Below are 12,174 nucleotides of genomic sequence, written 5' to 3'. Positions count from 1 at the left end.
TAGGTGAGTTAGCACATTAGAGAATATAGAGAGGTCTATAGCTTACTCTGTCCTCCTCTGTTGCTTCCCTTTGCTCTTTTCCATCTTTGATGAGGTTTGTTGCTGGATGTGGAGAGCCCAGAGATGGTGGAAAAGGGCATGGAGCAGAGATGGCACTTGTATAAGGGAGCCTAATGTGTGAAGATTCTCCATCATAGAAGTAGGATTTTGTGTTCTTTCCTTTTAGACTCCATCCCAACAATATTTCTTATCATTTAGATCATTATTTGTCTTTAGGCATCAATGCGCAGAGGTGATTCCATTGGCTTTAGCTTTAATTAAGAAAAAATAAATCATTAGGGAAGCAGATTCCCTCTTCCAATTCCTAATTAACTTACAGGCAAATTTGTTTTCTGCTAATGACACATCCACATTTTGTTTCAGACTTTGGCCAAATGTTAGCTCAAGGTTTTCATAAATGTAATCCGTATTTTAAAATTACCATCACGGATTTAAAAAAATTATTATAATTAACTGAACTTCTTGGAATTCATTTCATAAAACACAAAGTTTGCACTATCGAGAATCACACATAAGAACATTGTGTGATTATCGAGCAATCTCAAAGTGTTCTGAAGCAGGTCTCCTTTGATTCTGCACATAGAAATCTACTTATTATCTTTTTTGGAGTTAACAAAATAAGAGCAACAAAAAAACAATGGATTGGGATCCAACCAAATGCAATTCTGATTCTTAGTTCCCTGGAACATATGCTTAACTTATGCATTTATTTACCCATTCTAATAAGTGCTAGCTTGGTATTAGAGCAAAGTGCTAGGCTGGCTTGCTCAATCTTACCTTTCTTACCAGTTGATTCAGGCGGAACTCATTTGGTGTCACCCTGGAGTTAAGAGTCAACACAACTACAATTAAAACCAAATTTTAATCTCCAGCTTCTATGGTGTATATCAAATAAGTAGTGTGTGGGAGAGAAAGACGAGTCGAGTGGTAAAAAGTGAAAATGAAGATAAAAGGTGAAAAAATGAAAGGATAGAGAACAAAGGGAGAGCAGCAAATTGAGACCTGTCCATAGAAAACCGGAAAAATTCTCCCCTCATAGCTAGCTCCTTGCCAGATGAATACAAAACTCTAGGTTGCTCTGATGGAATCCAGCTTTTTGAGTACCCAGAAGTTTTCAAATTCTCAAATGATAATATTAATTATTTTGTCCAATAAAATCTTACATAGATGCCCAAGATAAAAAACAATTTAAGTCGTATTAATATAAATCTACCATATAAATGAACATTTATAAAATTTCTTTAGTATGAAGTTAATTTGTGGGAACTACACTGTTAAAAGTTTGAAATTCAAGAATATGGAGAATACTTCCTTTCATCAGCCACTACATTCAATTTCTGTGTTTTGTTTTAAATGCACAGTGTCAAAGAAGTCTTGTTTCACATTAAAGGCAAAGAGTATCTAATTTTTAAAACTTCTGGAAATATTCAAACAGAATTTTAGTAGCTTTACTATGTTGAAGAAGGATAATTGGTAAACTTGGGTCCGAAGGCTGTTCACTGTAATAGTTGCAAACATAGATGCCATCAGTACCTAAGACAAGTGGGAGGCAAATCCTCTTGTTTTGACGTATTTACAGTGGGTGCCAGAGCTCTCACTGGTGGAAGAGTCCTCTGTACCCATGCTGCCATTGAACACAATGTGAGATAGCATCCAGAGCATACCCTGCACTGTACATACCTAAATTTTAACAAAAGAACAGTACCTTGTGCTTACAAATGAATGACATCTACAAGTTCAAACACAAACCTAGAGGTGGAAGGAGACACTGAACCCTGAAGTTGGCACATATTGACTTAACTTGGCAGCAAAAATCAAAATAATGCAGGGCCAGTGTGTTCATATGTTACAGGCAAGTTCTGCTTTTAATTACAGTGAAATATGTAATTGACTCAAATATTATGAGGTTGCTAAGCACTTCCTTCAAATTCTAGTATCAGAATATTCTACGCTGGACCAGAGTCCCAAGCTCACCAGTCCTGGTATTCCTCACTAAATCGCCTAGGTGCTAAAGAGTTATTCTGATGAGAGCAAGAAAGCTTGTATTTTCCAAAATTTATGGCCACTTTATTTCATTGTGGTGTCATCTCCCTGTAGGTTTCTTATAACAAATCTATACTTTTCATTAAACTACTTCTAGCGAATTCTCATAATAAAGTCCCAATACCTTAATTTGGGTTTCAGAGTCTCTCTCTCTACCTTGCAAAGCTATTGCCCCAAACACTGCCCCCAACATAACTTATTTCATTTGTTTTTCTTTTTACCTGTTGCTTTTGCTTTCTCTTCACCTAAAATGCCCACCCTTATATATCTTCATGTCTCAATCTTATGATCAAGACCTTAGAAGTAGTCATTTATGGTTCAGCAATATATATGCACTGTGTGTGTGTGCACATGTGTATATATACATATATACACACACATATTAAACATACACCTTAGTGCATAAATCACATATATTAATACTAATGCATGGAAATATTATTGTCATTATATTAAGTGGAAAAGCACATTGAAAAATATGATTCTATTTTTTTGAGGAGAAAAATATGTAGGAAAAAATTCCTGAAGGTTCTACATCCACAAAAATGTTACCAGTTTGAGCTACTGGAGATAAGGCTTATTTTACTTATTGGTGTTTTATATATTTGGGCAGTAAGTCTTTTGTAATAAGACATGCACTAATAAAATGCATCTCTAAAGTACATAGCATCTCATACCACCCTTAAATAAAATTTTAGAATATCTGAACCCCAAACCCTTTAAGTTGTTCTCACAATTATGCATATATCCAGATATTTTAAATAATGTTTAACCAATGTGCATGGTACTAAAGTTGATGATAATGCTAAGATTTGGCACAGCATATTTTAATGCCTATTTTGGAAATCATCAGACTGTCCATTCACTCACGTTTGCAGTGATGCCCCTTTGTCTGCAAGGGTAGAGTACACCGAAGATATTTACTAATGAAAGAGCATTGAGATTTACTGTTTTCCAAAGACCTGGGTGGCATTTTTCAAATATTCTCCTCAACAGAAAAAGAGCAAGCAATTCTGCTGTGTCACAGTTGTGAATAACGTGTTCACAAAGAAGTGTGACTATAGTTTCTGGTGAATGTATTAGTAAAAAAAATCATAATACATAATCATAATACTCCCCATCCACTCTGTCACTCTGAGGCCCTGATATCCTGCTTTGTGGTTTGTTTCTCCACATAGGCTCCTTCTGACACAAAAAGGATGTATTTGATACTCACTGATAATTTTTTTAAAGAGTGAATTAGGCAATTTTCCTTGAAATGTCTTTTCTAATTTAGCATGAAGTAGAATAGAATAGTAGAAATGATGGGATTTATTTGGTAATACTAAAATAAGATGGGGAATTGTTTGGTCCTACAGCAGACTGTAAGAGGGCTGAGGAATGGATTGAAGAAAATTATCAAGCATGCATGTTGTTTTTAAGTGATACTTGAGACTTGGATGTGCAACAGCTGTGTTGTTGGCTTTTTTTTTTCTTGTGCCAACTTTCTTTATTTGATTGATTTTCTCTCTGACAGCCCACTGTGCTGATAAATGTGTCCACGGTCGCTGTATTGCTCCAAACACCTGTCAGTGTGAGCCTGGCTGGGGAGGGACCAACTGCTCCAGTGGTAAGTTTCCACCTGCTGTTGTCCGTCTCGGGATGTTTTTGCTGTAGGGGCCTCCTTGTCTGCAGATGACCCTGGGTCATGCTTTCCCTCTTCATCCCTACACAGAGCGTAGTGTGAATGCCACGTCCATCTCAGTCATACAGTTTCTTTTAAATCTGTACATGTACATATACATTATTTGTTAATTAAGTATAACAAAAAGTTCTTGGAAAGAAGGAAATTTCCGCAATCATACAACAGCTCATACTTCTGTGGATGTGAATGCATTTTCTAGAGTAGGGTCCACAATTTAGGCTCCTTACTTCAGTAAGGCAGTTGTGGTAACATAGCTATTGTATCCTAACTTCTGTTTTTACCTGTTGATTTCTCCAAGAAAATTTCTTGGTGGTTAAAATTTACCACCTGTTGGTTTTTAACTCAGAAATGAAATTGGTATTTTTGATGCTAACATATCTTTTTGTCTCTGAATTCTGAGATACAAATAATGAGTACTTGTTCAGATAACTTTCGGGAGACTTATCTGTAATAAATGAAAATTCATGAACATTTTGGTACTTGTTAAATCAATTCCTAACATAGTGTATCATTGGTCTCCATTGTGTTAGAATTATAATTCTAAAATGATGGCATTTTGGACTCAAAGCAATCTACACTTAACATTTCATATTCATTATCGTAAAGATTGTATCATGGAATGTCATGTAATACAGTTGCTTTTCTAAATTTCACAGTTTAAACCAAAATCTTCTGGCTAACTTGTTGCTGTGCACGTAATTGCATCCACTTCCTTTTCCTTTATACTTCTTTTTTCGCCTTGAGAAACGTGAGAAGGAATTAAAGTGCAACTAAATTGTAATGCGTGAAACATTATGTTTAGAAAAAGGAAACAATCGTTTTAAAAAGTTAGCAAGTTCGCATGACAGCACAAATTTCTCTTCATTGCCATCAAGGAATTTTTTGATATTAGTCTGAATGGACTTATTTCAATAAGCTGATTTTAAAAATTTTTACTTGCTTACTTTGGAATTGGGGAGATTATTTATCTTGCTAGGACTACTTGTTTCGGACTTGTGATCTCTTGGCTCTCCTTGAAGCAGCATCTCCAGGGGAAGCCCTTGTGCCGTCTGTGCACAGAACGCTTGGTGTGAAAGAGCCTTTTTACTGTACCTTAAACAGTGACTGGGAGTGTGTGTGTGTGTGTGTGTGTGTGTGTGTGTGTGTGTGTGTGTCTTTCTGCCCCTGACAGGCTTCTCAATTCCAGGGAAAAACTGTCTTGCAGGGTTTTGTTTTGCTTCTGTTGGAAATCAGGAGGAGAGTGGGCATTTTGTTCACACGCCATTGAGGCAAAATGTTTGGGATGTGGGATTTGGCTCATGTCCATTTTTCTGGCCGACTGACCTCAAATGTGATGTTGCTTTCATTAACTTTTCCAGTTTAAAAATCAGTTGTGCCTAGACATCTTGAAGAAAAATAACATTATTATAAACTAGTGGGATAGGGAAGAGTGGGCATATTCGTCATTTGAAACTATGTGGTTTGCCACTAATTCCAGGACAAAAAAGCTACAGAATAACTTCAGTTGTATTCATACTTTGTCTCCTAAAAACTGCAGACTACCTTGAGCTGAGGGCTCAGACTGAAGAGTGTTTGTGTAAGCAAAACAAAAGCCTACATGGGTTTCAGACTCTCTAGAACTGATTAGGACCTTCTAGAAAATAAACTGTGCTTTATTTTGGAGTTTAATGGAGACTCTAGAATTCTGAGAACAGATGTTCTTGTAACACTGAAATATGATACTGAGGCAACTTTTAGTTTATTTTTACAACTCATGTTTGACTTGATGATGAACAAAAGCATAAATAAACATGAACAGATGTCTGAAATGTTTAAAGGTGTTCTGAGAAAAACATTTCTGATACCTTTTTAAGCAGGTAAAAAATGATATTCTGAGCTGAACCCAGAATATGGGTCTTGCTATCTGGGTTTTGTCTGTGGCAATCAGCCTAATATCAGGAAATGTATCATTTTGTTTATTCTTGACCAGGTAATTCTGGAACCAAAATCTATTGTCTAGTAATGTGCTACTTAGCAGAGTTTAAATGGCCTAATTTCAAAGGATTCTATTTCCATCTCCCCTCCTCTTTGGTTATTGTTATGTATCAATTTGATGGTGTACATTGGATCCATAAAATAATTGCTTTGATAATTAGACAGGCTCCTTGTATCACTTATGGTACAATCAGGAGACAGAAACCACAGTAATTTTTAAATTTTTTAAGTATAAATTTGTTTTATTTTGGAATACTTTTAGACTTATAGAAAAGTTGCAAAGATAGTACAGAGCTCCTGTGTGCTCAAACCCAGCCTCCCCCATTGTTAACTTCTTAAATTATTATTAGTTTGTCAAAACTGGGAAACTGACAGTAGTATATTACTATTAAATCAGCTGCGGATGTTCTTTGAATTTTATCAGTTTTTGCACTAATGTCCTCTTTCTCTTCCAGATTCCAGCTCAGACCAACACACTACATTTCACTGTCATGTCTCCCCTGTCTTTTCTGATCTGTGACAGTTTCTCAGTCTTTCCTTGTTTTCATGACCTTGAAATTGATAGTCTAGAGGAGAACTGGCCAGGTATCCTGTAGAATGTTCCCCAGTCTGTGTTTGTCTGGTGTTTTTCTCATGATCAGACATGGGTTATGAGTTTTGAAGAGAATACCAGAGTTGAAGTACTCTTTCTCTTCACATCATATCATGATATCCATGTGACATCACTGATGTCATCACTTGGTTAACCTTCATCAGTTGGTTGAGGTAGTGTGCTAGGCTTCTCCACATAAAGTTACAATTTTCCCCTTTCTGTATTCTACTCTGTAGAAGCAAGTAACTAAGTCTATCCTACCTTTAGGAATGAAGGGCAGGACTCAAGCTCCATGTCTTTGAGAAAGGAATATCTGCCTATATTATTTGGAATTTTTCTGTAAGGAAGATTTGTTTCTTCTCCTGCATTTATTCAAACATTTATTTATAAGGACTCATGTGTATTGATTTGACATTTTGGATTATAAAACAGTATTACATAATGTATTTTGTTGCCCAGGTCATTCCAGCTTTGGCCATTGTGTGCTTTTTTGTTGTTTTTAGACAGAGTCTCACTCTGTCGCCCAGGCTGGAGTGCAATGGCACGATTTTGGCTCACTGCAGCCTCTGCCTCCTGGGTTCAAGCAATTCTCATGCTTCAGCCTCCCTAGTAGCTGGGCTTACAGGCTTGTGCTGCCATACCTGGCTAATTTTTGTAGTTTTAGCAGAGATGGGGTTTCACCATGTTGCCCAGGCTGGTCTCGAAGTCCTGACCTCAGGTGATCCACCCACCTCGGCCTCCAAAAATGCTGGGATTACAGGTGTGAGCCACTGCGCCCAACCCATTGTGTCCCTTTGACATGACTCATCTTTTTGATTTTGAGTGCTTTCTTACTTTCTGGTGCTAGAAGATATTCCAGGCTCATTTTTTATTTTTCCTGCTGCAGCCCTAAAATGAACGATTTTTCAAAGGAACCTTGGTACCTTTTATTGTAGAGTGGTATATATAAACCAAGATCTAGGTGCTGGTGTGGTCATTGCTACTAGGACACAAAGTAACTTCAAAGGAGAAAGTTAAATATAAAGAATTACTAACTAACTATAACAGGAGATTGGAGTAATGGGGGATGGGCTAGTAAGAAGTAGATAGATCTCTAGAGAATATAGGAATAGCAGCTATAAGAAGGATCCACTACCCCTAGGGTGGAGATAGAATGTCCAAAGAAGAAACCCCACTAAGGGTGTGATCCAGAACTGCTGGAAAGGGCACAGCCACAGCTCACTCAGATCCAGAGAGGCTGCTGTGGTACTATTCTAGCAGAACTTGCTGGAAATATGCCCTCTAGAACTTTTATAGGACTTTTGAAAAAAATTCTTCATGGAAAAGTCTCACCAGAAGCACTCTGCTACAAAAAAGGGGAAGTTGTTGGCTGATGGGTGCTGCTAGCCACAGTGTACTACGGGAGCTAGATGCTAGAGAAGCTGTCCATGCTGCAAGAACTTGGTTCTGGATAAGCAATTTGTGCTACAGAAACAAGGCATTGGAAAAGCCATAGGTGCTCCAGGAGCCAGGTACTGGCGCAGCCATTGGTACTGTGCTTACATTGCAGAAGCTTGGTGCTTTAGGAGCTAGCGCACTACGTGTTCTGAGTGCACTGGAACTAGAATGGAAAACTCCTTTTGCAATGTCTTTCTAGCGCCCCTGATTGAAAATACGTAACAGTTGGCCAACTGGCAATAGAAAAATATTTGGAGGGCACATATCCGTTTATGTAGAGCAGGCAATGAAGGATAAATTTAGAGCTGAAAGGCAATAAGTTGATAACTGTTGATGTACACTCCTTTGGTTATCCAACTCCTATATGCACCCTCCACACACGTTTGCATTCCTATACATTAAAAAACCCTGTATTTCCACCTAGTATACAGCAATTCATCTTAGAAGTGAACATGCTCATACTCTCTTCCTAAAATGAGGAGATGCAAGTCCCAACATTCACTGGATTCATTGCTGGTTATATTAAATTTTTTTCAAATTAAGTCACAGTTCTGCTGAATATTCTGTTTCCTAGATACTAAAGTTAACTTGCAACAACTAGCATATAAAACAAAAAGGAAAAAAAGAAAATAGCAAATAAAAATAAGCATATACATATAACAAACAAGTAACAAACATTAAGAGCTATTACAAACGTCTTTCATGTAATTGGTCACAAGATGATAACTGATATTTATGGCTTCTCTCTTCTACTTCCCATCCCATATTTCCCCCACTCTCAGCCCAAACTTCAGTTACTTGGGGTTATTTACCTGGTGGCGTGGCTCAAACCTCCATTACTGAAAGATCTGCATTCCTACTTGTCCTGCCTTTTTTTGATTGTTGACATTTCTCATCAACGTTTATTACTGGCATGGGAGTATTAAGAGGTAATCCACAGGATCCTTGGGTTCCAGCCATAGTTCTTCCCTCCCTGTGCAGCAGCAACCCAATTTTCCCTTGAAACCCAGATTTCCCAATCTGGATCAATCACTCCAACCAGAATATTAACTCCTTTTATTGACATTAGGAGTCTAAAATGGTCGGATGGTAACCAATTGATAACTGTCATACATAGCTATCTTTTTTTTTTTTCCTTTCTAAAATACATGGGTGATTAAGGGACTGCCAAATACCTTCAAATGTCCAGTTCCATAAAGGCTTCTCTTTGAGATTTGATATGTCTGTTTACCTTGGCAGCTGAGGGAAAGGTTCCTGCCTGTGACAAACAGTCAGTGTTCCTGGCTTTCCTAGGTCTCAATGTATTCTCTGTATAAAAAACCAGGCATGTCAGAGAATTGTTAAAAGTTTGTTCTCCTAGAATGAAATCATGATTTATTTGACTAGACTTAGACATATTCCTTCTTTTTAAATTGGATTAAAATTATTATTTTAAAAAAGCACACGTGTTTTACCTTTATTGGCATCTTAATGCATATCCTAGCTTTTATGACTGAATGACATTAATCTATTTTATGTCATCTCCTTCTCCCCTCCCCTCTTTCCTGCTCTAGCTCTGTTCTTCCCTCCGTCATTTATCTGCTCATGCATCAATTCTCCATTGCTCTTCTCCTCTCACTGGATGATAAACAACTCCTGGAGGGCAAAAGCCATGTGTTATTAATCTCTGTAAGCCTCCATTGTGCCTGGCATGTGGTTGGAGCACAGTAAAGCTTCCATTTAATTAGATTGAAGGAACCATATGATTCTATATGATTCTGAGAAGGTCATTCATGTGTTCATTTTGTGAACTTTCACTGAATGATTACTGTGTGCAAGGGACTGCACTGAATGCTTGGGATAAAGGAACAAATGAGGAATGGTTGCTGCTCTGACAGAACTCATAGCTTGGGAGAAAGATAAAGTGAAAGAAAGAGAACTGTCTCTGTAGAAGAGGTAGATTGAGGGAAACTGGATGGAGTCAGATAAGATTGTGAGAGATTTTCTGAGTGGACGAGGGAGAGAAGGGCTAAGAGTATACAGCCCTTCACTTTCAGATGGGAACAGAAAACAGATTGCTATAACTACTCTTCCAGAAACTTCTCTGAGAAGCCAAGGAGAGGAAGCAAAGAAATAGAGGGTTAGTAAGAAGTAAGTGTAGGGTCAAGAAAAAGTTTTTTTTTTTTTTTTTTTTTTTTTTTTAGCCTTTGTCTATGTTTTAAGGTGAAAAAGACTCAGAACCTGAGAAGATGGTGAAAGAAAAGAGGGAGAGGCTAGAGACCGGGTTGAGAGAGTGGATTGTTGAATAGAGGCAATAAGGCTCCTGAGAAGACAGCTGGGAGATGGGATGGGATCCTGGGCACTGACTGAGAGATTAGCAAGGAGTACTTCCCATTCCCAACAGAATGAGGAAGAAAAGCATGGCTAGAATAGGTGTAAACAGATTTCTAGGTGTCAGGGGTGCTGGTGGGCAATGGGGAGGAGAATATGAAGAAGTCTATATCAGATGACCTTCCTTCTCTTGATAAACTGGCAGGAGAGAGTCTGCTGACATAAAAGGGGGCAGAAGGGCGGTTACATTGATGATGATGATAGTAATAGTTCATCTTTATTGAGCACTTGATATGCAAGCATCATTATAAGAGCTTTACAGGAATTGCTCTCTTAATGGCCACAACATACTATGAGATGGCTGCAGTTATTGTTCCTAATTTACAGATGAGGAAACGGAGGCGCAGAACATTTAGGTGACTTGCCTGAATTTATATATCTAGTAAGTGGTGGAGCCAAACTTGCATCTCATTCAGAGCCAGTAACTTTAATTACTGTGGTATGGGACCTCTGGAAGTTGGAAAACAGGTTTACTGAAAGTAGCAAGAGTCAAAAACAGTGAGGAGAATGAGAGCAGGAGACAGGGGCAGACAACACCAGATGATTAAGAAAACAAGCCCTCTGAGAGATGTTGAGGGCCCATTAATATTAGAGATGATGAATTCATAATGGCACCCATCTAGACTTTCCTCACTCATAATTTTGTGAATGTTGGGGCAGATTCTATTTACGATCCTTTTCAAGTCTGTGATTTTATGTATGACTTACTTTAATCAATATGTATATGCAACTCCTGAGATCTTTCTTTGTGATGGAAGCCCTTTAAACCTTTTGTATGAATAGCAATGACACATTTGTTTTCTTAAGCCATATAATCCTATTTATAATTTCCCAAACATCTATAGAGAAATCTATTTCACCTACAGCTATAGGGCACAAATGGTAGAGTCCTAAATCAGCCAGCATATGGTTTTCAAATGCTTGTCCCTCGGGCTCTTTGCTTTTGACATTAGTACCACATAGAGGCAAAAATAGAAATTAACTTTGGTCTAGAAACTCCAGACTTGGGTTTTATTGAGTCACTAATAGCATTCTTGGTTAAATATACTTGGCAGTAGTGAAAATATGCCTAGGAGGCAAGACTAGCTTAAACATTTTCAGGTGCAGTGTAAGGAACACTGATAACCTTTTGTGTAAAGCAGGCATGATGTACAGCATGGAGAAAGTAGTAAGATTGTGCCTGCAGGACATTCGAATGGGGGAATCCATTTGAAATATATTACCAGCCAGAAATGTAAGGCTCAAAAAGCTGACATAGTTCCTAGCAAAGTCTGCCATAAAGATCTATTGACTGGCAACAATGGTGGGATCGATGCTGTCTGCGGAGAGCAGACGCTGGGAGCCCAGTCCTCACTGCAAGTCCTTAACAGGCCTGTCACGCTGTCAGAATTACTTTAGAAATCAGGTTGATGGAGCAGCAAGAATAAGAGTAGATCAGTTGGGTTCACTGGTGTTGGGGGCAGGATGATGATGATAACTGGGAAGGATTGGGTTCTGAACAGTTCATCAGAATGGTCCCAAAGGTAGTTTCACTGATGGACCATCCAAATAGTTTGATAGAGGTCACAGACAGAAACTGCTGATTTTGCCTTTCCTAAGGAGTCCAGAATTTGGGCTGTTCTTTGCCACTTTCAGGAGTCACCCATCCTGGAATGGAATCGCCATCCTCCTAGCTGCTCTTCTTTCTGTGATGTTTCTGTGCCTCCCTTTCCTCAGGCTTTGAACAAAGATAAGAATATCTATTATACTCATAGGCTTGTGGGGATTAAATGAGGACTTAACAGGTATTCTCCAGTGCTGTGCCTGGCAGTATATAATGACAAGTAAATGCTACTTACGATTCCTTGTGTGACAAACATAGCTTACATCACACTTCTTCACACATGGCCCAGTCTTTTGACCGAACAGAGGAGGGGGCAGCCCTTTGTGATGTCTCTTCTTGTCTCACAGGCCACACCCTTCTTTATTTACTTATTTATTTTTGAGACTGGGTCTCGCTCTGTCACCCAAGCTG

The 12,174-nt window shown here is 38.3% G+C and overlaps 1 protein-coding gene across 3 annotated transcripts in view; it reads left to right on the top strand.

Annotated features, from left to right (window-relative positions):
- MEGF10 (multiple EGF like domains 10) overlaps positions 1–12,174 on the top strand; it is a 380,133-nt gene that overhangs the window by 281,952 nt on the left and 86,007 nt on the right. For all 3 annotated transcript variants that reach the window (XM_008014293.3, XM_008014292.3, XM_073010716.1), the window contains one exon: positions 3,620–3,712. In XM_008014293.3, coding sequence (XP_008012484.1) covers positions 3,620–3,712 — 93 coding nt within the window. The remainder of the gene's footprint in view (positions 1–3,619; positions 3,713–12,174) is intronic.

The sequence above is a fragment of the Chlorocebus sabaeus genome, chromosome 23 (genome assembly GCF_047675955.1).
Source record: "Chlorocebus sabaeus isolate Y175 chromosome 23, mChlSab1.0.hap1, whole genome shotgun sequence".
NCBI classification, from domain to species: Eukaryota; Metazoa; Chordata; class Mammalia; order Primates; family Cercopithecidae; genus Chlorocebus; species Chlorocebus sabaeus.
This window is presented reverse-complemented; position numbering and strand designations above follow the sequence as displayed.